The sequence below is a fragment of the Pongo pygmaeus genome, chromosome 13 (genome assembly GCF_028885625.2).
Source record: "Pongo pygmaeus isolate AG05252 chromosome 13, NHGRI_mPonPyg2-v2.0_pri, whole genome shotgun sequence".
Classification (NCBI taxonomy): domain Eukaryota; kingdom Metazoa; phylum Chordata; class Mammalia; order Primates; family Hominidae; genus Pongo; species Pongo pygmaeus.
The window spans coordinates 103754343-103779914 of NC_072386.2; the positions used below are offsets into that span (position 1 = coordinate 103754343).

The 25572-nt window shown below is 42.3% G+C and overlaps 1 protein-coding gene across 1 annotated transcript in view; it reads left to right on the top strand.

Moving 5' to 3' along the window:
* SLC31A1 (solute carrier family 31 member 1) overlaps positions 1–24019 on the top strand; it is a 42031-nt gene extending 18012 nt beyond the window's left edge. The window contains exons 2-5 of the mRNA XM_054500900.2: positions 15582–15746; positions 16574–16646; positions 18164–18332; positions 19739–24019. Of these exons, the coding sequence (XP_054356875.1) occupies positions 15618–15746; positions 16574–16646; positions 18164–18332; positions 19739–19940 (573 nt within the window). The 5' untranslated portion in view covers positions 15582–15617 and the 3' untranslated portion in view covers positions 19941–24019. The remainder of the gene's footprint in view (positions 1–15581; positions 15747–16573; positions 16647–18163; positions 18333–19738) is intronic.
* The last annotated feature ends 1553 nt before the right edge of the window (positions 24020–25572 follow it).

A 25572-nucleotide genomic window follows, 5' to 3' on the forward strand; every position in this document is an offset into this window, starting at 1 on the left:
ATTACCTTTAAATAGCTTCCAGTTGCCCTGGAAATAAAATTTAGAATCCTTAAAATGACCTTTAAGATTTTTTTTTGAGACACAGTTTCGCTCTGTCACCCAGGCTGGGGTGCAGTGGTGTGATCTTGGCCTCACTGCAACCTCTGCCTCCTGGGTTCAAGTGATTCTTCTGTCTCAGCCTCCCAAGTAGCTGGCACTACAGGCATGCGCCACCACGCCCAGCTAACTTTTGTATTTTTAGTAGAGATGGGGTTTCACCACATTGGCCAGGCTGGTCTTGAACTCCTGACCTCAAGTGATTCACCCTTCTTGGCCTCCGAAAGTGTTGGGATTACAGGCGTGAGCCGGCATGCCCAGACATTCTTAATTGAGTATCCTTTATGCTTCCCTCTTCAACCTCATTAGCCTCTTCTCCGCTCACTCAGTATGTTCTGTTCATACTAACCTTGATCCCTTATTGCTTCTCTCGACTCAGGAAGGCTCTTCCCTTTCCTTCTACTAAACTCCAATAATTAATTTATCAGTCTGTTTAAAGTCAGCTCCTTTAAGAAAGCTCCTCTCTTTCGCTTCTCACCTGTCCTCCATCTAAATTAGTTCTTTCACCGTTATTCTCTGCCACAGTTCATTGTTGTACTTCCTTCATACCACTTACACAAATGGTAATTATACCTACCTATATATATTTATTTGCTTACATTTTTACTGAGAGAGCCTTCTTCCTCTTGAGTAGCCCCACAAAGGCAAGTACCTTGTCTTTTTGCATCAGACTCCTTATAGGTAGATATTGAAACCTACATGGATTTTGTAAGAATTAATAAATACTCTTTGAATGAATGAATATTTGGTAAGTATTCTTCCAGATGCTGTAAGGAAGTAAAAATTAGAAAGTTTCTTGCCCTCAAGAAGCTTGCTGTGTATATATGGCATTTTTTATCTTGTATTTTAAAAACTATAAGTCAAAATTTCTGTAAGAGAAGATTGCTAGGGAAATTCAAAAAAGAGAGATTTCTTAGGAATTCAAGAAAAACCTCCTGGAATGAGCTAGATTATAAATCAAAAAGATCAAGGGCCATGTTTTAGCTTTATCCTTAATTCTGGCACATTTTCGTGCATGATAAATGTTGAATAAATAATGGCAGGATTTGTACATATATAGAAAATGAGGGGAAAAAATAAAAGGAATTCCAGGGAATTACAAAAGCCTGAAAACGCATACAAATGTCAAAATGCTGAATTTTATTGAGGGGCCAGACATGGTGGCTCACACCTGTAATCCTAGCACTTTGGGAGGCCGAGGCGGGCAAATCACTTGAGGTCAGGAGTTTGAGACCAGCCTGGCCAACATGGTGAAACCCCGTCTCTACTAAAAATACAAAAATTAGCTGGGCATGGTGGTGCTTGGCTGTAATCCCAGCTACTCTGGAGGCTGAGGCAGGAGACTTGCTTGAACCCAGGAGGTGGAAGTTGCAGTGAGCCGAGATCGTGCCACTGTACTCCAGTCAGGGCGACAGAGCGAGACTCTGTCTCAAAAAAAAAAAAAAAAATTATTGAGGAAAAGTGAGTAGGTCAGTTTCAGTGGAACATATGAATGTGAAGCGGAGTAGATTGAGATAAGGCTGGAAAGATAAGTCTGTAACAGACTTAAATGCCACATAGTGAGCTTAAAAATCAGTGTATCAATATCAGAAGTTGGGGGTGAAGATACTTAGGTTTCTTTTTGCAGGCAGAAATTAATTTTTCAGAGTGCAGCCTAAGAAGCAAATTATAGCTTGAGAAATACATGAAAATAGTATCTGCAGTACAAATACTGGTTTAGCTTGGAGTACCGGTTCATCAGCATCATCACTGTCAAATAGCAAGATTCAGATTCCAATGGGGCATCTTCTGTTTTGGCTTGACTAGAAAGAGAATTTTGCTTCCTTATATTTCTGGAAGCGAGCAACACACTTGCCTGACAAGTCCCCAGAGGTATTTGAACAGTTATTATAGAATTTGTGTATTACTGAGGAGCACCATGCAGTGACTGCTAAGGTGCTTCCAATTCTTAGTGGGATTCTGTGACCCACAAATTAAGAGACAGAACACTCAGGTTTCAATTTCAGGTGATCTACATATAGCTAAAGAAATGGCTCATCCATCTCTTTCCAGACCGAATTGTTTGGAGCCAGACTTCTCTCCTTAGCTGACTCAAGAAAGAGTAGCATCCAAGAGGGGCTCATTAAGCATCTGCAGTTGATAAAGATGAGAAGGAATTTTAGAATACTTTCATTCAACTGTTTCTCCTACCATTTCTCAATACCATTCTATCAGTGTGATGTATGGGCACTGATTCAAAATATCATAAAAACATTTTCGAATATTTTGTGAGACCTAGTTCCAGTTAGCATTATTAGGAAAGGCACAGTATACTGTGGCTCTTCAGAGCTCTTAAAACTAGAGGATCGTGAGGTCAGGAGATCGAGACCATCCTGGCTAACACGGTGAAACCCCGTCTCTACTAAAAATACAAACAATTAGCCGGGCATGGTGGCGGGCGCCTGTAGTCCCAGCTACTTGGGAGGCTGAGGCAGGAGAATGGCGTGAACCCGGGAGGCAGAGCTTGCAGTGAGCCGAGATCACGCCAGTGCACTCCAGTCTGGGTGACACAGCGAGACTCCGTCTCAAAAAAAAACTAGACGTTGGAGTATGGCGTGGATTTGTTGCACTAGAGATTGTAAGGATGGGCATTTCAGACTTAAGAAACAATGTAGGCTAAGATATCAGACAGAAAAGTGGGGGATGTGTTTCCTAGGAGTGCTAGAAACTTTCGGCCATTGGACTTGTTTGGCTGGAATACAAAGTACATATAGGCAGAAAAGGTAGGTTGGGTTCTTTTTGTTTTGTTTTGTTTTGAGACAGAGTCTTACTCTTGCCCAGGCTGGAGTACAGTGGTATGATCATGGCACCCTGCAGCTTTGACTTCCCAGGCTTAAAGCAATCCTCCCACTTCAGGACCTCCCTCAGTAGCTGGCACTACAAGTACATGACACCACACCCAGCTAATTTTTTGCTTTTTTGTAGAGATGGGGTCTCACTGTATTTCCCAGGCTGGTCTCAAACTCCTGGGCTCAAGTGATCCTCCCACCTCGGCCTCCCAAAGCACTGGGATTACAGGCATGAGCCACTATGCCCGGCCTAAAATCATTTTTAAGTTGATCTTATCTTATAGTTTGTTCCATTTCCCCTGATGTCATTTTATATGGCACTTGTCAAGGCTTCATGCCTTAGAGACTTAATTCACATAAAAAGTTTTGGTTTAGCATTTCAGACCACTTAAAGGTCAATAGCAGCCAGTATAATCCCTTCCCTTCTTCTGCTCTTAGAAACAGGTATGAGTTTTGTTTGCAGTCTCTCTCATATTTGTCACAAAACACATATTTTCCAAAAGTATTTGAAGGTAAATTTGGCTAGAAAATGTAAACGTTCAGATCTCCCAAGAGCTTTGTGTTTTATACACTAGGCTTCTAAGCCTCCCAAGGGCTTTGTGTTTTTATACTCTAGGCTTTTTTTTTTTAAGTTTTAGCTCTAGGTGGAACTTCATGGATTATATAATTCAGTATTCTTATAGTTAAGGAAAATGAAGCTCTAAAATATAAAATAACTTACCCAATGTAGTATATGTCACCTGTGTCCTCTCTCACATTTAAACTACTTCTTTGCCTTTATATTTTGTTGTTTATATAGTAATTACATGGTCCATTCATGTTTACTCAGAAGACATAGGTGACCTAGGGATTGGACATTGGGCATTTTCAAAATTGAGTTTGACTTTAGCATGTTTTCTCTTGCAAATAATAGCCTTCAATGGCTGTATAATTCATCACGTAATCACTTTTTCCAGGATCTGTCTTGCCTCAACAGGTTTCTCATCTCCTTTGCTGAGTTTGAACAGCTTGATAAACTGGAGTGATGTAGAAAGATGAAATTTATGATAGAAGGGGATGACCTTCAACCGATATCTGGAGATAAAGTGTTCCTTTGTCTTCTTCTTTCTTTTTAAGAGATGTGGGGGTTGGGGGGGGTGGGTCTCACTATGTTGCCCAGGCTAGATTCAAACTCCCAGGCTCCAGTGATCCCCTGAGTAGTTGGGACTGCAGGCACGCACCACTGCCCCCAGCTTTTTCCTGTCTTGTTCTGATTAGAATTAAATCACAGGTTTTTTGTTTTTGTTTTTTATCTTTCCGTAAGTACAGTTAAAGTAAGATTCTCAGGGCAGCTCCTGAGTTATCAACCCTTTTTGCTAAAATAGATATTTTTAGCCAAGAGCTTATGAGTAAAGAAGCTATTCCTACTGGCCAAGTGCAGTGGCTCACGCCTGTAATCCCAGCACTTTGGGAGGCTGAGGCAGGCAGATCACCTGAGGTCAGGAGTTTGAGACCAGCCTGGCCAACATGGTGAAACCTCATCTCTACTAAAAATACAAAAAATTAGCCAGGTGTGGTGGTGGGCACCTGTAATCCCAGCTACTCGGGAGGCTGAGGCAGGAGAATCGCTTGAACCCAGGAGACGGAGCTTGCAGTGAGCCGAGATCGTACCACTGTACTCCAGCCTGGGTGACAAGAGCAAAACTCCGTCTCAAAAAAAAAAAAAAAAAGCTATTCCTACTAATTCATAGCTTCTGTTTTATTCTTTTAAAAACTTGTCAATCCATGCAGCATTTCTTGTTTGCCTAGATCACTGGCCACTCATAAATGAAGGCACTTAAAAGTTTTAAGTGTAATTATTTGAAGTAGTTTTCTCCTTTATATCTCTGACAGTTGGTTACTTTTTATGCAGCTTATTAGTCTGATGAGTAATTCATCCACATAAATTCTGCTATTACTTGAGTCTGGCATAGTTTGGCTTTTTTACATGAGAAGGGCTTCAGGGAAGGTATATGGTGAAGAAAGAGAAAATATCTCCATCTGTCAGGGTCAGAAAAAAACAAGAGTGAGAGAGAGAATAATGTAAGGATTATTGAAAGCTGCAGATAATCACTAAATTAATTCTTGGCCAATTCTATTAATATCCTTCTCAGCCCCAACATTGCTATGAAGAAAAGCAAGTGAGAATTTATTATAGATGATCCCTTGGAGTTATTATCAACAAAGGCAAAAGGCAAAACAGTAGTCAGGTTTTATTGGAGAAGTTTTAAAAAGATAAAATCTAAGATTTGTGTGTGGGCGTGTGAGGTAATTATAATGGTGGGTTTGGGATAATTACTTTCCTGAGTGCAGACTATCCTTGTAAGACTACAGTTGTAGCAAGTGGCGTATGGGCTACTGTCACTTGACAGACTTAATCTGGGGAGAACAATATGCGTTTGTATGTATATAATTGTAAGGTATTTTACATTTGTTTTTTTTCTTGTTGACCTGACCTATTTTCTTAGTACCTCCACTCATCGTTTTACTTACCGTTTTTAATACATTGGTATGGCACAACTTTAGGAGTCTTTAAGTTTTTGCCAGTTCTGGCCGAGACCCATAGTTTAATCAAGCCTACCCTTTATAAGAAGAATTGATCAAATTAAGTATACCTACGATCACTGCACCTCAAGAAAGACATAGGCAAGGGAAAGGCAGCTAGAATATCAAAAGGATTATATGGTTATATTCATCCAATTATGGTCACATTTCTGTTGGTTAATTTGGGTTTTGTTTTGTTTGTTGTTATTGTTTTGTTTTTTGTTTTTCTTTTTTTTAGTAGAGACAAGGTTTCACCATGTTGGCCAGGCGGGTCTCAAACTCCTGACCTCAAGTGATCTACCCACCTCAGCCTCCCAAAGTGCTGGGATTACAGCGCTTTGTAATGTAAAATGGGATTGCATTTTGTACACTTTATAATGTAATGGGATTACAGCTCACTTTGTGAGCCATGGCACCCAGCCTCTGTCAGTTAATTTGGAATAGGAATATGAAGCTAGGACCCAGGGAATGAGTAGGAAACATTACAGCCTTCAAAGGGAAGTCTTCTCCCTAAATATTTATCAAATTGTATTTCCCCTCCCACTTACTGGGAGCTACTACGTTTTTTCCGAGCAACTGCAGTATTTTGGCCTAGAATGCCACTAAGTTCTTTTTTTTTTTTTTTTTTTTTTAGACAAGGTAGTATCATTCCTGTTGCCCAGGCTGGAGTGCATGGCACGATCATGGCTCACTGCAGCCATGACCTCCCAGGATCAGGTCGATTCTCCCACCTGAGCCTCTCAAGTAGTTGGGACTACAGGCACACATCACCACACCTGGCTAACTTTTTTGTATTTTTAGTAGAGATGGGGTTTCCTCATGTTGCCCAGGCGGGTCTGAAACTCCTGGGCTGAAGTGATCTGCCTGCCTCAGCCTCCCAAAGTGTTGGGATTACAGATGTGAGCCACTGTACCCAGCTCTAAGTTCTGTTTATTGCAGTATTATATCAAGGTCTCCCCTTTGTTTTCCTACATCTCCTTTGCCACCATTCCTCCCCAAAAGGTGTGTGGGATTTATTGAGCCATCATCAAGATAATTGTTTTTATTTTTTAAGACAGGGCCTCACCCTGTCGCCCACGCTGGAGTGCAGTGGTGCAATCACCACTCACTGCAAACATGACTTCCCAGGCACAAGCGATCCTCCCACACCCTCTCAAGCTGGGACCACAGGTGCACACCAGCATGCCCAGCAAATTTTTGTATTTTTAGTACAGACGAGGTTTCACCATGTTGCCCAGCCTCGGTTCAAGTGATCTGCCTGCCTCAGCTTCCCAAAGTGCTGGGATTACATGTGTGAGCCACCATGCCCAGCCATTAGGATTTGTTTTTTTCTTTTTTTGAGATGGAGTCTCGCTCTGTCACCCAGGCTGGAGTACAGTGGCACGATCTCAGCTCACTGCAACCTCCGCCTCCCGGGTTCAAGCGATTTTCCTGCCTCAGCCTCCTGAGTAGCTGGGACTATAGGCGCGTGCCACCACGCCCGGCTAATTTTTTGTATTTTTAGTAGAGACAAGGTTTCACCATGCTAGCCAGGATGGTCTTGATCTTCTGACCTCGTGATCTGCCTGCCTTGGCCTCCCAAAGTGCTGGGATTACAGGCGTGAGCCACTGCACCCGGCCGATAATTTTTATTTTTATTTTATTTTATTTATTGAGAAAGAATCTTGCTCTGTATCCCAGGCTGGAGTGCAATGGCATGATCTCAGCTCACTGCAACCTCCACTTCCTGTGTTCAAGTGATTATCGTGCCTCAGCCTCCCACGTAGCTGGAACTACAGACACACCACCACACCCAGCTAATTTTTAGTAGAGATGGGGTTTTGCCATGTTGGCCAGGCTGGTCTCAAACCCCTAGCCTCAAGTGATTCACCTGAGATTACAGGCATGAGCCACTGCACCCGACCAAGATAATTTTAAAATTCACCTATAGGGGCAATCAAAATAAAACCAGAGCCATTTCTCAGAGTATCTACTAACCCCATACAGGTCGTCAAAAGGCAAGATTCGCCCAGTTAAACTGGTTGCTTGATCATGTGGACATAGTCTGTAAGCATGCATCCCTGTTTATGGTAGTGTACTGTCTTTGACCTTGAATTTTCTGTATAAGTGCTTGCCAGAAACTTACAGTTACCAATTATAAGTAATGACTACAGAAAGCAGAAGAGAAACTAGATAAATTTCTCTTTGTTTAATGTTTTTACAAATCTAAAAAGGAATATGACCCTAATCGTTTTAAGAAAAAAGACTTTCTTCCTTATCATGGAAGCCAGGAAAGACAGGCAGTCTCCAAAAGAATTGTCTGGAGCTCCAGATTATATCTGTCTGAGCTAGAGAAAAGAGCCCATGTGCAGATGTATGACTACTTCTGTGTAGTCTTTTTGTGCAGTCTAATCTCCATAGTCCCTATGGATTATTACATCTTATTCTTATTGTACAATAGAAATAAGGCCAATACTCAATGCTAAGACTCAGAATAGGCATCAGAATTTAGCCATCTTGCTAATTTCCTAACTTCTGACCATAAATTCATATGTATTTTTGTTAAAGATACTAGATTTTACAGACTGTGTCTGTCTTGCAGGTGATGAGGCAGGTATAGGGAAAACTTTTTTGATAATCTTCAGAGGTTGACTGTGAAAGACCCTTGACTATAAGGAGGTTTTGAAAGCTGTTTGGAAAAATATCATACCATACTTATTAAATGGGGGAGAGGGGAAAGCAACAGAAGTGCTGAGCTCTTCAACAGTCAATATAGCATTTACTGTTTCCTATATTTAATAGCATTCAGAACAATAGAAACAAGTTGGCACATAGCCAACTTCAGGTACCTAACTGAAGATAAATGTTCCCTAGAAACTGAATAGTTTAAAGCCTTCCTGAGAAAGAAACTCCTTTTATTAACTATTTTATGTGAACTAAATTCCACATAAATTCCTGCTTAATTTTTTTAAATAGTCAATTCCTAGACCATTTCTCATCTCCCTTAATGATCCAAGAAGATGGCCAGGCATGGTGGCTCACGCCTGTAATCCCAGCACTTTGGGAGGCTGAGGCAGGCAGATCACCTGAGGGCAGGAGTTCGAGAGCAGCCTGGCCAACATGGCGAAACCCCGTGTCGCTAAAAATACAAAAAAATTAGCAAGGTGTGGTGGCGTGCACCTGTAGTCCCGGCTACTTGGGAGGCTTAGGCAGGAGAATCACTTGAACTCAGGAGGCGGAGGTTGCAATGAGCTGAGATTGTGCCACTGCACTCCAGCCTGGGTGACAGAGACTCCATCTCAAAAAAAAAAAAAAAAATCCAAGAAGATTTCTGTGCTAGAAGGAAGAGCTCTTATGAACTATTCATATGAGTGTTCATAGCCACTTCGTAGTCTCAGGAAATCAGGACAGGCAGAAAGAGACTTGAAAGCAGTGCTTTTTTTTTTTTAAGACAGAGTTTTGCTCTTGTTGCCCAGGCTGGAGTGCAATGGCGCAGTCTCAGCTCACTGCAACACGGCCTCCCAGGTTCAAGTGATTCTCCTGCCTCAGCCTCCCAAGTAGCTGGGATTACAGGTGCCCGCCACCACGCCCGGCTAATTTTTTGTAATTTTGTAATTTTTTAGTAGAGATGGGGTTTCACCATGTTGGCCAGGCTGGTCTCAAACTCCTGACCTTAAGTGATCCTCCCACCTTGGCCTCCCAAAGTGCTGGGATTATAGGCATGAGCCACTGTGCCCAGCCTTGAAAGTAGTCTTGACTCAAATACTTTGTAGGAGAGAAGCTAACAGACAAGTCAAGGGTTGTCTTAATAAAGTCAAGTGAGGAGAGAAACCCAGATAATATTTTGATTAACGCCTTCTCCCACGAAGTTCACTCATTGGATTTTCCCTACTCAAGTTCTTTTATCCCCTAATATTCCACATAATGATAATAGCTGCCATTTATCAGACACTTTGGTAGATGCTTTATGTATGTTATTTCATATAATCCTCCCAAGAATCCTCCAAGTTGTACAGGCTGGAAACCATCTCCAGAAAGGCTAAGTAACTTTCCCAGGACATACAATCAGATCACCTTCTTTTTCTTTTAAAATTCACCTTCACCTTCCAAATTCTTTTTACAGATGTGTTCCAGTTAGATAGTTAAGTCCTGTCACTCCATTATTCTAATGCAAAGGTGATTCTCCAGTATTGCAAAGGTGATTCTCCAGTATTGAACTATTTTGAATTCTGTTGAAGAAAACTAGTATACCTCAAAAAAAAATATAAATGAAAGGTCAGTACAGTAATTCTAATCTTTCTTTGTTTTTTTTTATTTTTTTATTTTTTTTGAGATGGAATTTTGCTCTTATTGCCCAGGCTGGAGTGCAATAGCAGGATCTTCCCACACTGCAACCTCTACCTCCCGGGTTCAAGCGATTATCCTGTCTCAGCCTCCCAGGTAGCTGGGATTACAGGCATGCACCACCATGCCCAGCTAATTTTATATTTTTAGTAGAGATGAGGTTTCACTATGTTGGTCAGGCTGGTCTTGAACTCTTGACCTCAGGTGATCCATCCACCTTGGCCTCCCAAAATGCTGAGATTACAGGCGTGAGCCACCACACCCAGCCACAGTAATTCTAATCTTTCCACCCTAGTTATAAGCTCAACTTGGTAAATAAAATATTTTAGGTAGATTTTATCATAGATTAAAGGTTAGGAATCCTAAAGGTTTTTTTATTGTTTGTTTTTCAGTTCTGTCCCTGAGTTATATATTCAGATTTTTTTGGTTAGTATTTGTAATGGTGGTGAGAACTGGTAGGCATTTGGGTCATTAGGGATCCACCCTCATGAGTAAATTAATGTCCAGTCTCAGGAGTGAGTGAGTTATTGCTCTCACAGGAATGGATTCGTTCCTGCAAGATTGGGTTGCTATAAAGTGAGCCCATGTCTCTTTGCACATGCCCACTTGCCTTTCTGCTTCTCTGCCAGAAGCCCCACAGATGCTGGTACCATGCTCTTGGACTGTCTAGTCACCAGAATCATGAGGCAAAGAAACCTCTTTTCTTTATAAATTACCCAGCCTGAGGTATTCTGTTATAGCCACACAAAACAGATTTAGACAGTATTCTTCTTTACAAATAATTTGTAAATTTGGCCTGGCATGGTGGTTCATGCCTGTTATCCCAGCACTTTGGGAGGCCAAGGTGGGCAGATCATTTGAGGTCAGGAGTTCAACACCAGCCTTGCCAACATGGTGAAACCCCATCTCCACTAAAAATAAAAAATTAGCTGGGCATGGTGGCACATGCCTGTAATCCCAGCTACTAGGGAGGCTGAGGCTGGAGAATCGCTTGAACCGGAGAGGTGGAGGTTGCAGTGAGCCAAGATCGCACCACTGCACTCTAGCCTGGGTGACAGAGTGAGACTCTATCTGAAAAAAAAAAAATAGAGCAAAGATTGTGTGACCCTGGATTTTAACTTATTCTTACATCAGTACCCATTTTTATTTTGGAAGAAGCTGAGCTTGAGTCAGATTAAAGCTACCAAAGGAAACAGGCTAAAAAGAACCAATGCTAGTTTACCTCCTGTAAGTTGAATGTCTATTCTAGAGAGAATGGGTTAGGTGTGTTTGATTGCTTTAGAAGATAACTTATCCAAATACATACAGCACATCACTGAAAATTTAAGTGGGAAGAGAAAAAAATATAATCACTTTTATTTATTATGCTTTAATAATTAATTTGTAAGTTTTTCCTTTTTTGATGTCACTTAGCTTTGGCATATTCCCGTGGGATCTTTTCCTAAAATAAAGCTTTTAGTGAGCGTAAGGACTTATCAGGATTGGTTTGTGTTTGAGCCTACAGCGTATGTTTATGTATTAATCTCCACCGGCTTTGTACCTTCCTATTCATACACCATTCGGTAAGCCTTGCATAGGATTCCATTACAACATATCCATTGTCTACTGACAATGAGAGCAAGTAGATTCTGCTCTTGTTCTATCTCCTAGTATATTTGGATGTGAAATATATCCTGCACAAATGACACTTCAAAACAGGTGCATACTTTGAAAGGTTTTCTTGGGATTTGTATATACCTTGCCCTGGGTCACTGATATGTCTGAAGAGATTTGATAATGTGGCATCATTGAGTAGATTTCTCTAATTGATAACGAGGGGCGTGAATAATTAAGAACCTGTGGGTCTTCAAAATTAGTTCATGGTAATAATTAATGTTATAAAGGTTCATCAAGGAAATCATCAAGATTACAACTTTTAGGTAGTTTGTGGTACTATAGTCTTGCTTTTTTTTGAGATGGAGTCTCGGTCTGTCACCCAGGCTGGAGTGCAATGGCACAATCTCAACTCACTGCAACCTCCACCTCCCGGGTTCAAGTGATTCTCCTGTCTCAGCCTCCCAAGTAGCTGGGACTACAGGTGCCTGCCACTAGGTCCGGGTAATTTTTGTATTTTTAGTAGAGACAGGGTTTTTAGTCAGGCTGGTCTTGAACTCTTGACCTCAGGTGATCTGCCCGCCTCGGCCTCCCAAAGTGCTGGGATTACAGGGTGAGCCACCGCACCCAGCCTAGTCTTGCTTTTTTAACAGTCCTCTACATGTTATCTTATATCTCAAAATGAAGATTATGACTGTTCAGTTGCCCTTTCTAGTTTTTAGCCTTAAAGCTCCTTGAGGAAAGACTCCATGTGATTTTCATTTCTTTATTTCCTTTGGTCTTAAGAAGGCACTCTTGCAAATATTCATTCCCTCTTCCTGACCAGGATTCATATTGATAATATGGAATGAAATAAATCCTTGATGGTTTTCTTATGCTATAATCATTTTTCAGACTCTCATTGGAAGAGAACAGTATTTGTGTCTTCTGCCTCTAGCTCTTTATGAGGATGTGTCAATAGTCTTCCTGGCTAGCAAAAGTCTTTTCATTCTTTTTTTTTTTTGAGACAGAGTCTCGCTCTATTGCCCAAGCTGGAGTGCAGTGGCACAGTCTCGGCTTACTGCAAGCTCCGCCTCCCAGGTTCACGCCATTCTCCTGCCTCAGCCTCCAGAGTAACTGGGACTACAGGCACCCACCACCACGCCCGGCTAATTTTTTTGTGTTTTTAGTAGAGACGGGGTTTCACCCATGTTAGCCAGGATGGTCTCGATCTCCTGACCTCGTGATCCGCCCACCTCGGCCTCCCAAAGTGCTGGGATTACAAGCGTGAGCCACCGCGCCTGGCCAAGTCTTTTCATTCTTATTGCATTCGTTTGGTTCAATATCATAATTTATGATCACTCAGATGCCAGTGATCTCTCCATCCTACCATGATTACCTCTTTATCTGAAAACAGCTGCCCACCTGCCATTTGCCCCATCACTGACATTTTGAGCATGGTCTTTATTTTATTGTGTATTGTATTTTTTAGTGTTTACTCTAAAAACATTGTAGACAAAGACCCTGTTATATATCTTTTTATACCTCCGATGTAATCTCTTTATGGTAATGGTATCAATAATACCAGATTGTCGAGCTCTGTAATTTTTTTTTTTTTTTTTTTTTTTTTTGAAATGGAGTCTTGCTCTGCTGACCAGGTTGGAGTGCAGTGGCATGATCTCTGCTCACCACAACCTCCGCTTCCCAGGTTTAAGCAATTCTCTGCCTCAGCCTCCCAAGTAGCTGGGATTACAGGCATGTGCCACCAAGCCCAGCTAATTTTTGTATTTTTAGTAGAGATGGGGTTTCACTGTTGAGCTCTATAATTATAAAATAATGTAGTGTCTGGCATGAAAGTGGATCTTTGATTATGCCTACCTGATGCTTTGCCTTATCCTTCACTAGAAATAAGAACCTATTTCTTAAGCCAGCTGTCATAGAACTATGGGGTAGGAGTTAACAAGGAGAAAACAGATAAATAGATGGCTCCCTGAATCTATATAAATTTCCTACCCACAGTCTTTTTTTTTTTTTTTTTTTTTTTTTTTGAGATAGTCTCCTGTCACCTAGGCTGGAATGCAGTGGTCCAACCTTGAGTCACTAAAACCTCCACCTCCCAGGTTCAAGTGATTCTCATGCCTCAGCCACCCGAGTAACTGGGATTACAGGTGCATGCCACCACACCTGGCTAATTTTTTTGTTTTAGTAGAGATGGGGTTTCATCATGTTGGCCAGGCTGGTCTCAAACTCCTGGCCTCAAGTGATCTGCCTGCCTCAGCCTCCCAAAGTGCTGGGAAAACAGGTATGAGCCACCACTCCTGGCCAATTTCTTCTTTACCTCTTAGTAGTTGTGTCTTATTTCTCAGCTTATTTCCTTCACAGCATGAAATTGTGTTTATTCTTTCTCTCCCTATCGGGAACCTTGTTTGTCTTATTCATTGTTGAATTATTAGCACCTAGCTCAGAGTTTGGTATGTAATAGGAGCTTGATAAATATTTATTGAGTGAATGAATAATGAAAAGCATACTTGGTTTCATGAACATGAATACCTACTTGGAATTTTTAAAACCACTTTTTCTTCCACAGACTGGAGTTGAGGGACACATAAAGAGAATCCACCAACACCTCCCCCTGCACATACACCAGCTTCCCATTCTCCCACTCCAACTCTAGCTATAGGAGTTATTGTTCCTGGGCCGGGCACGGTAGCTCAAGCCTGTAATCCCAGCACTTTGGGAGGCCGAGGCGGGCAGATCACTTGAGCTCAAGAGTTTGAGACCAGCGTGGCCAACATGGTGAAACCCCATCTCTACTAAAAATTAAAAAATTAGCCAGGTGTGGTGGCACGCACCTGTAATCCCAGCTACTCGAGAAGCTGAGGCATGAGAATTGCTTGAATCCAGGAGGCAGAGGTTGCAGTGAGCTGAGATCACGCCCCTGCACTCCAGCCTGGGCAACAATGCAAAACTCTGTCTCAAAAATAAATGAAAGGAATTATTGCTCCTTGGTTTATGTCCCAGATGGACTTTTGCAGCAATACAGTGATGTGGTAGTAAAGATACAGGGCTAAATTTGCAGTTGTCTAGACTTAATTTAATATAGAGTATCCAATTTATACCTTGTTTTTCATGTTCTTCACTCTAATGTCCTGGTAGGATTGAAATTGTATCTAAAGTCTGAGCACACTGCTTGCCTAGGGCCACAGTAGACCTTTCTTCAAATTTAAATTAGCTGAAGGCTGGCTGTCCTGTATGTGAAAATGTAATCCAAATATCCTGATTAGGCACACGCCATCCCAATTAGGTGAATTATCTGAAGTCCTTGCTTTTTATCTGCTGACATTTATGATTAGAAAGCCTTAAAGCAGTTAAATTTCATTAATGGCATTCATTTGTATCTTATTACAGATTGTCTGTTTCCTGCAACCCAAAGAAGCTGCTTTTCTTCTCCTTATCTAATATTTAAGTTTGAACATATATTAAGCATACCTATTGAAGGAACTATACTGGCGGGGCACGGTGGCTTACACCTGTAATCTCAACATTTTGGGAGGCCAAGGCAAGAGGATTGCTTGAGCTCAGGAGTTCGAGACCTGCCTGGGCAACATGAGACCTCATCTGTATGATAAAACAAAAAATTAGCTGAACGTGGTAGTGGTGCAGGCCTGTGATTCCACCTACTCAGGAGGCTGAGGTTGAGGCTGCAGTGAGTTGCACTCCGGCCTGGGTAATGGAGCAAGACCCTGTCTCAAAAAAAAAAAGGAACAATTCTGCAGAATAAGGAAGGGTTAGGCATCTGTAGCCCTACGTGTAAACCCTTTCTGCTACAGTCTCCAAAAGTGATCCCTATTAGCACGAGTTCCTTCTCTCTCTCTCCATCTGTAGATTATGAAAAATAATTCTGAGTAAAGATGCTAGGAGAGCATTCATTTATTAGATGAATTCCATATAGACAAAGTATTTACCAAGAAACAAGCCCAGGAGCAGGGAACCACCAGGTTGCCTGGTGAACCACTAGGTCAGAAATGGAGTAGGTCAAAACTCCTGTACTGATCAGTAGTGGGATCATGCCTGTGAATAGCTATTGCATTCCAGCCTGGGCAACATAGCAAGATTCCATCTGTAAAAATAAAAAAAATAAAAAAAAAAACAAGATTTTTATATCCTTAAATTATTATATATAATTCTTTCTCTTAAAAGAATCTTCTGCTGACTCTCAACTTTTCCTGGAAAAAAATGGATCATTCCCACCATATGGGGATGAGCTATATGGACTCCAACAGTACCATGCAACCTTCTCACCATCACCCAACCACTTCAGCCTCACACTCCCATGGTGGAGGAGACAGCAGCATGATGATGATGGTGAGTGCCATAGGAGGGGTAATGCAGGCCCTTTCCCACCCACTTGGGTAATAGAAATAATGGAATTTTAGTACTGGAAGCTTATTATCTTTAAAGGTCAGTTTACCAGTGAGGATAACTAAAGCAGACCCAAGCAAGTCAAGTCATTTGCTCAAGATTACGTGGCAAGCTACTTACAGAGTCACACCAGAACCAAGATTTTAGGCTTCTTTCTTTGGTAGTCCCTTCTTCTAAAATCGACTCTTTTCTGAATTAGGGGTTCTGGTCTTTATGCCTTGGGTGGAAAAGAGAAAAAGACAAAAGTTGGCCGGGCACAGTGGCTATATCCCTATAATCCCAACACTTTGGGAGGCCGAGGCAGGTGGATCACAAGGTCAGGAGATGGAGACCATCCTGGCTAACACGGTGAAACCCCATCTCTACTACAAAAAATTAGCTGGGCATGATGGCATTCGCCTGTAGTCCCAGCTACTTGGGAGGCTGAGGCAGGAGAATTGCTTGAACCCAGGAGGTGGAGGTTGTAGTGAGCCAAGATCTCGCCACTGCATTCTAGCCTGGGCAACAGAGTGAGAATCCGTGTCAAAAAAAAAAAAGATAAAAGTTGATGGTGGGGGCCCAGGAGAAAAATTGATGGTGGGGGCCTAGTAGAGTACTCATGCTCGGTGCCTGTGGTAGTAACGCTAACATGAGGGCAAAAGCCGCCCACTCACGTGAATGTCTCTTATTATCCAGATCTTCTACTTTTAAATGTTCTAAGCTTCTTTGCCCCAAATTCTCATTTAGAATTTTCATTCATCTCTAACTGACTTGTTTTGGTTTTCTGGCAGCCTATGACCTTCTACTTTGGCTTTAAGAATGTGGAACTACTGTTTTCTGGTTTGGTGATCAATACAGCTGGAGGTGAGTAAGGCATTACGTAGTGTTGGAAGGTGATAGTCACATGAGAGACAGTGACAAATAATTTGGAAGTCCAGCACCTCTTTCTGTCCTAATTACTAAGTCAACATGGTAATGATGCATAACCATCTTGGTTCCTATTTCCTACCTAGAAGGTAGGAAACACAGTACTTTTTTGGTCCTCTGGTAAACCTCTGTTAACTAACTTGTATGTTTTGGAGCTCTAAAAAATAATTTAGATACCAGATAGAAGTCTTTTGCAATCCATTTTCTTCCATTCTTTTCCAGAGTTTTTTTTTTTTTTTTTTTTTTGAGACAGAGTTTCACTCTTGTCACCCAGGCTGGAATGCAATGGCAGCTATGTTGGCTCACTGCAATCTCTGCCTCCCAGGTTCAAGTGATTCTCTTGCCTCAGCCTCCTGAGTAGCTGGAGTTACAGGCACCTACCACCATGCCCGGCTAATTTTTGTATTTTTAGTAGAGATGGGGTTTCGCCATGTTTGCCCGGCTGGTCTCGAACTCCTGACCTCAAGTGATCCGCCCACCTCGGCCTCCCAAAGTGCTGGGATTACAGGCGTGAGCCACCATGCCCGGCCTCAGAGTGTTTACTTATTTGATAAGTTATTAGTCCTGGACATAAGACTAAGTCAAGTTAAATACCACAAAATAACTCTAAGTTTAAAACTATTGCTCTAATACTTCAATTTTACGATAAATTAAGTGCCACAAATTGTGAAATGACTTGCCCTCAATCATAGAGTTAATATGTCAGAGCTAGGACAAGGACCCAGACCTTCTAGAGCTACCTAGACTGGTGTTTTTTTTTTTTTTTTTTAGTCTACCAAACTGTGGCCCACATCCTTCCTGATTCTTGGCATGGCCCATCTTAGTCACACCTAGTTTTGAGGTAGATGATTACCCATCTCTTTGTGTCTATTATGTTGTATGGTATACTTTAAATTTAACTTGCGCAAACTCAGTAGTCAGTTAGTCTGCCTTAGGTACCAGATGTCTCTTTGGAGCCATAAAATCAATTTGTTTTGGGAAGAAGGAGAGCATTTAGTTCAGGTAATGTGTTAAATTAGCAGTTTGAATACATTTATATCGTTACCAACACTTCACAGTGTGAAAGACTTAGAATTGAAATGCCTATTCAGGAAATGTAGTCAGCCACTTACGAAACTAAATTGTTTTATTCCCTGTTTCCGTATTCTACATTGTGCGTTTCAGTGTAACAAACCTAATTTAATGACATGAAGCAGTCTGACCAAAAGGTTATTGTTGTTCTGATCATTTTTCTTATCTTAATCAGAAAGTAAATATGTTCTTGGCAGAGGCAATAGTTTTCAGTTACACCATCTTAGCTATTCTCCTATCTGAGCAAGAGAAGAGGTAATAATATAATGTCTTCAAAAACTGAGAGTAGCATTTTTTCTATGTGTCTTTCTAGCTGGACAGCACAGTAGCTAATGATTTTGCACATGTTTGACAGTACCACCATATTTTCCTTCCATACTTAGAAATGGCTGGAGCTTTTGTGGCAGTGTTTTTACTAGCAATGTTCTATGAAGGACTCAAGATAGCCCGAGAGAGCCTGCTGCGTAAGTCACAAGTCAGCATTCGCTACAATTCCATGCCTGTCCCAGGACCAAATGGAACCATCCTTATGGAGACACACAAAACTGTTGGGTAAGAACTGAACAGATCCAGATGAAGTCCTAAAGAGCTCGATCAGTTAAGCAGCAAAGCGCAGCTATGTGATCAGCAGCAGTCCTCTTCTTGAGTTAGGAGTTCTGTATGACCTTGATCAAAACTGTCCTTGGAGGTTTGGGTTTGTAGGTCGTGAGCAGGCCAAAGGAGGAATGAGAGGAAGTCTTCTGCAAATATGAATGTTTGTTCTGAGTTGTATGGATTGGCCACTTTGGAAGAAGGGAAGTGAGGAATCCATATTTTAAAATATTTACCAAAATAATAATGAAAGAGTTAAGAAATTCAGATCAAGATATAAAAGAATGGCAGATTGCGGTTAATTCTATAGAGTTACACCTAGTCAGCTCTGTCCTCTTTTTGTTTACAATATAAGACTGTCTTGATTTCTGTGTTCTGTCTAAGAAAGTATTTGGATGATTCTTGGTTTTTCCCATAGATTGGCAAACGTTTTTTGAGATTGTTTTAATAAAAATATAAGTCTTAAAACCAAATTGGACCTTAAGAAATCCTATAGACTGACATCCTGCTTTCAAACAAGCAGTGTTATTTATTGTACTGATGAGCTTACTGAGGACCAGAAGGATCGTGACCTACCTAAGGTGGCACAGGGGATGAGTAGCCAGGTCTCCTTATCCCTAATTAAGTAATTTCTTCTATACTACCCAACCCTCAATTCTATTTTTTTTTCTTTTTTTCTTTCTTCTTTTTTTTTCCTGGAGACAGGGTCTCCCTCTATTGCCCAGGCTGAAATGCCATGGCACGATCTTGGCTCACTGCAACCTCTGCCTTCCAGACTCAAGTGATCCTCCCACCTCAGCCTCCCAAGTAGCTGGAACTACAGGCGTGAGCCACTGCACCCAGCTAATTTTTTTTATTTTTTGTAGAGACAAGGTTTCGCCATGTTGCCCAGGCTGGTCTGAAACTCCTGAGCTCAAGCAATCCGCCCACCTCGGCCTCCCAAAGTGCTGGGATTAAAGGCATTAGCCACCACCCCCAGCCTCTGTTTCCATTTTTGTAGAATGTAAACTTTGCAAAGGTGGGAAGCCTGAAAATATTCGGGCAGATGAGCGTGAGAGGGTTTACGGCTTCCCTTTCAGGATCTAAGGTGGAGGTAAGTCGGGATTACTCCTCGTCCTTTTCTCCTCCTCCGGAAAAGGGTTCCTTCTACTGGAGGAACCACAGCCATATCTGGCCAATGTTTATAAGCCTGACAGCCCTGTGCTGTTTCATTTCCACGGACCAATCAAAGAACATTCAAGTACCCATGAGTTGCCAGAGTGGCTGTCCAGTTCCAGCTGAGCTCATGGCAAAAACTCTTCCCTCTTTCTCCTGATCTGAAGAACTCCTAGGAGTCCCTGATTGTTGTGTCCCTGTTTACTCTCCAGGCAGCAGATGCTGAGCTTTCCTCACCTCCTGCAAACAGTGCTGCACATCATCCAGGTGGTCATAAGCTACTTCCTCATGCTCATCTTCATGACCTACAACGGGTACCTCTGCATTGCAGTAGCAGCAGGGGCCGGTACAGGATACTTCCTTTTCAGCTGGAAGAAGGCAGTGGTAGTGGACATCACAGAGCATTGCCATTGACATCAAACTCTATGGCGTGGCCTTATCGATTGCAGTGGGAAGTTGTTGAAGACTTGAAGACGTGATTCCTGCTCCAATCATCCCTTCTTGCTCCTCTTTGTGCACGTACACACACACACACACACACACACACACACACACACACACACACACACACACACACACACACACACACACACACACACACACACACACACACCCCTGCTCAACAGAGGTTTAGTTTACAGTCTCTGAGCTAAAGTAGTAACCTCCCAAATTGTTTTTTCTAATAAGCTGAGATTCCCATTTCTCTTAAGGAGAAGCCACCCATGAGATGTCTTTTCCTTCTCCATCATCTTAGAGCCAAGTTATATGTTCTTGTCTAATCCATGTAGCTTTTTGTTCAATGACTTGATCATCTGCTTCCTTTTTGAATTTTTAACAGATAGTAAGTAAATTTGGTGGTTTTTTTCCCTGGGTCAGTGATGGAAAGGGGTTAACTTCAGCCAGGATTGATGGCAGCTGAGGGAAATTCTTGCCCAACTAAACCCAGAACTCAAACTTAACATTAGAAAATAAGGTCCAGGGCTGGACACAGTGGCCCATGCCTGTAATCCTAGCACTTTGGTGGGGCCAAGGCAGGCTGGATCACCTGAGGACAGGAGTTCGAGACCAGCCTGGCCAACATGGTGAAACCCCGTCTCTACTGAAAATACAAAAATTAGCCGGGCGTGGTGGTGGGCGCCTGTAATCCCAGCTACTCAGAAGGCTGAGGCAGGAGAATCACTTGAACCTAGGAGGTGGAGGTTGCAGTGAGCCAAGATGGCGCCATTGCACTCCAGCCTGGGTGACAAGAGTGAAACTCCATCTCAAAAAAAAAGAAAAGAAGGTCCAGCTTTTGGATTCAATGAGTGGGAAATACATTGTGCCTTTCTCTATATGTGATACGTTATACCAAAATCTTTGTAGTGTGCAGAGGGGTGATTTGAGACTAAATACAGGCTTAGAGCTTGCAGAGTGTGTATTTTTGGATGGCTGACTCATCAACTTGCATTCCCACTTAACACTTTGATTAGCATGAACTTGCCAATCAAAAAATGACAATCAATTTGAGAAAATAGAAATAGATATTTTTAAATAAAACCATTCGCAGTTTACTTTGGCTTGATACCTTGGTTTGTCCCAGCTGAAGTGAAGCAAGAGAGTTTGAATTATTTTTCCCATTATTGTTTTCGCATGTCTGCCTCTAAAACTGTGATTTTCAAGGTTTAGCGTGCATCAGAATCACCTGTAGGGCTGATTAAAACACTAATTGCTGGGCCTCAACCCAAAAGCCCCCAAAGTGGCACTTCTGAGTTCCTGCTGATGTTACAAGGGACCACACTTTGAGAATCTCTGCTTTAAGCTAAGGAAATATTGCCTGGTGGGTTGGCTGCCTGGTATTGGGCATGGAAATTTGAATTGCTGATTGGTAGATGGTGTGTCTGGACTTAACTCACGTAGTAAATACTGCTGATCATTCCACATTTATTGAGCTCCACCTGTGTGTATGTGTACCCAAGCACACATATGTGAAGGGCTATAGCCAAAGTATTTTTACTAGCCTGTATGAAATCACTAGTCCTTATTTTTAAAGGTCTATGGTTTCTTGGAAGTAGTTTGATTGTTGAGAGAGACCTTTGATCTGCAGTGTAAATCTACCAGTCATGGGCCAGAAGGGCAAAAGCCCAGCTTTCTCTTTGGAAAGACTCAGGCTGTGGTTTGTTGATGGCCAGGTATTCCTCAGGCTCCAACAACTGTGCTTATACCAAGCAGATCCTCATCCTCCATATAATCATCTTTGTTATTCGTGGGGGTTTAATTACATTACAAGTGGCCAAAACCCCTGTTCTCAGTGAAGAACCACATTGGATTTTTATTCTGTTCAGTTGTAGTCTACACTGCAGTCTTATTCCTGGTTCAAACTACCTCTTTAAATTGATTTGTCTTGTGCTGGTCTGTTAAATCCTGCCCTCCTTGGTGCTAGATCCAGTTGTGCCTCAGGGCAGAGGAAACAAGACACAGCTATCCTGTTGGCCTGTGTTGTGGTTTTGAAGTTTGTACTTTCTCCGTGGGTGCCAGTTAAATATTGGAGAGCAAGGAATGTGGACTTGTATGGCTTTGAACCAAGAGAGGGTTATGGGCCTACTGGATTGAGGTTAAAATCCAAGAACCAACATTTAGAGCTTTGTGCTTTTCTCTCATTCCATCACCTTGTAATGATGATACTTAACGTGAGCAGGGTGAATGACAGGTACTGACAAAGTCCAACACAAAGGTATAATACAGCCTGTTGTCTCAAGCCAAGGAATCATAAAACCATGAGAAATAAATAGGAATCAATAGTAGTGACACTGGTGCTCTCTAGAAATCTCAGCATGAGCTGCTATAGAATACCCTCCCAGCAACAAAACCTTATCAGTAAGGCCAGCTAGACCCAATAGCCCACGCCTGTAATCCCAACACTTTGGGAGGCCAAGGTGGGAGGATGGCTTGTGTCCAGAAGTTTGAGACCAGCCTGGACAACATAGTGAGATCCTATCTCTATAAAAAATCAAAAATTAGCCAGGCATGGTGGTGCATACCTATAGTCCTGGCTACTTGGGAGGCTGAGGCAGGAGGATTGCTTTAGCCCTGGAGGTTGAGGCTGCAGTGAGCCATGATTGCGCCACTGCACTCAGCCCGGGTGACAAAGCAAGACCCTGTCTCAGAAAAAAAAAAAAAGAAAAAGAAAATTCAAGGCCAGTTAAGACAAAATGCTATGACTTTGAAATTCACAGAAAGAAATAACAGTTTAGATTAGGTCTTCAGGTATTCAGGATAGAGATAATCTCCTGAAAAACCTGAATTTCAGAGATTCTTAGACTGGCTGCCAAAGGATGAAGCTAGTGAAGGAGAAAAAGCTTAAATTCCATCTTGAGCTCTTGGATTGTGATAATACAATGATTTCATTAACTTTTCATTTCTGTATACCTGTTCATTTGGAATTTAATGCTTGACTTCTTTGTTCATTTTGGATCTAAACTTCTCCTTTCTTCCTTCCCCATTCACATCTGTTAGAAGACTGCATCACCATTTCTTTGGCCCCCTTACTCTGTTGTCCTTTCCCTTTTCTTTCAGTTTTTTTTTTTTATCTCATGTCTAGTATATTGTCTCCATAGCCCTCCTGATGCAGTAGACAGTGCTATGCTGTGGATATAATACCAACCAGAAATTGGCATTTATAAACTTGTTAAGAGACTTTAACCATGCTTCAACAGGCAGTTGACCCACTGGAATTTCTATAAGGCTGGTACCCTTCCCAGAGTTACAGAATCTTAGGTGCTGTCTCTAGTCTGTGAGGGAGGAACTCCCAGCATCCCCATTGCCCACAAATGGAATCCTCACTGTATCCACTAGGAGATTAGAAATTAAGGTTTCTTCACTACTTCTATGGTAGGGTTGTCTGAAATTCCCTTTCAGGCTGTGGGTACTGGTCTTGGGTTCTAGTCATAAGGGGTTCCTTATAAGGAGCAGGCGGAGGGGAGTACACTTTCATGTCATTTAATTTTGATCCTGCCCTCTCCAGCTGCTCCTTTAAAAGATACATCAAAAGATACAAACTCTGGGCTGGGCACAGTGGCTCACACACTTTGGGAGGCCAAGGGGGGGCGCGGATCACCTGAGGTCAGGAGTTTGAAACCAGCCTGGCCAATGTGGTGAAACCCCATCTCTACTAAAAATACAAAAATTAGCCGGGCGTGGTGGTGCATGCCTGTAATCCCAGCTACTCTGGAGGCTGAGGCAGGAGAATCGCTTGAACCCAGGAGGTGGAGGTTGCAGTGAGCCAAGATGGCGCCATTGCACTCCAACCTGGGCAACAAAAGCAAAACTCCGTCTCAAAAAAAAAAAAGATACAAAGTCTGCATTTGATATAATGCCTTAATTACTGGGTCTACAATTAATGTTGTCTGTTTTAGATTGTAAGCTCCTGGAGAGCAGTATTGCTGTAGTAGGAATGTTTTAACAGTGTCATATGAAAAAGAACAAAATAAATATTTTGATTTTGTGATTCTATGCAAGTCTTTCTGCCCAGAGTGATAATGCAATAAGCTAATCTCTTCATAGTCTGCATAGAGTCTGGCCATTACCATCAGTTTTTAAGATGTCCGTATTGTGGCCGGGCGCAGTGGCTCATGCCTGTAATCCCAGCACTTTGGGAGGCCGAGGCGGGTGGATCATGAGGTCAGGAGATCAAGACCGTCCTGGCTTACACGGTGAAACCCCGTCTCTACTAAAAAATATATAAAAAATTAGCCAGGCCTGGTGGTGGGCACCTGTAGTCCCAGCTACTTGGGAGGCTGAGGCAGGAGAATGGTGTGAACCCTGAAGTCAGAGGTTGCAGTGAGCCAAGATTGTGCCTGGGCAACAGAACAAGACTCCGTCTCAAAAAAAAAAAAAAAAAAGATGTCCGTATTTTAGGTGGTATGATCCTTTTAGGTTTTCATCTCACTCTCCTCCTACTCTACTTAAAATGACATGCCTAGTACATGCCAGAAGATCCACGTGACCTTCTGCACAGGAGACAGGGTCTTCATGAACCCACAAGTATTTCAGTGTACTGAGGATTCCTCAGTTTAAAAGCCAACTTTTGTCACATCATAATCCCTTCCCTGTTTCTGCTGTGAGGCAAGAGGCTCTGAGCTGGGCCCATAGGAAGTTCACCGCCAAACCTTGAGATGCACAGTGACCCTGCCAGTCCCTTTGGTAATGCCAAAATGCTGACATTACTTGCTCTTCCCACTGGCCCCCAGTGGGCATCTTGCCATCACCACCATTCCTAGTCTCTTAGTGTAGTGTCATGAACATGGACTTAGAGGAGTCAATGAGTTTGGATTCTGGTTCCACCACTTACTAGCAGTATGACCTTAGGAAGTAAGTCTAATGATCCCTAAGCCTTAGTTTTCTTATTGAGATGGAGTCTCACTCCGTCACCTAGGCTGGAGTGCAATGGTGCAGTCTCAGCTCACTGCCACCTCCATCTCCCGGGTTCAAGTGAGTCTCCTGCCTCAGTCTCCCAAGTAGCTGAGGCTACAGGCACACACCATCGTGTCTGGCTAATTTTTGTATTTTTAGTAGAGATGAGTTTTTGCCATGTTGGCCAGGCTGGTCTTGAACTCCTGAGCTCAACTGATCCGCCCACCTCCGCCTCCCAAAGTGCTGGGATTGGGAAAGGTGTGAGCCACTGTGCCCGGCCATAATACCTGTTTGAATTAGGCACCTAGCACAAAATAGGCATTCAAGCCTTAGTATATTTTTTTATTATCTACAATTGTTGTTACTTCAGCTTTCAGGAGAATGAAAAGTAATACTCTTCTTGATAAGGTTAATAGGTTAGTATTTTTTTTTGTTTGTGTTTTTGAGACGGAGTTTTGCCCTTGTTGCCCAGACTCGAGTGCAATGGTGCAATCTCAGCTCACTGCAACCTCTGCCTCCCGGGTTCAAGCACCTCCACCTCAGCCTCCCGAGTAGCTGGGATTGCAGGGATGTGCCACCATGCCCGGCTAATTTTGTATTTTTAGTAGAGACAGGGTTTCTCCATGTTGGTCAGGCTGGTCTCAAACTCCGGACCTCA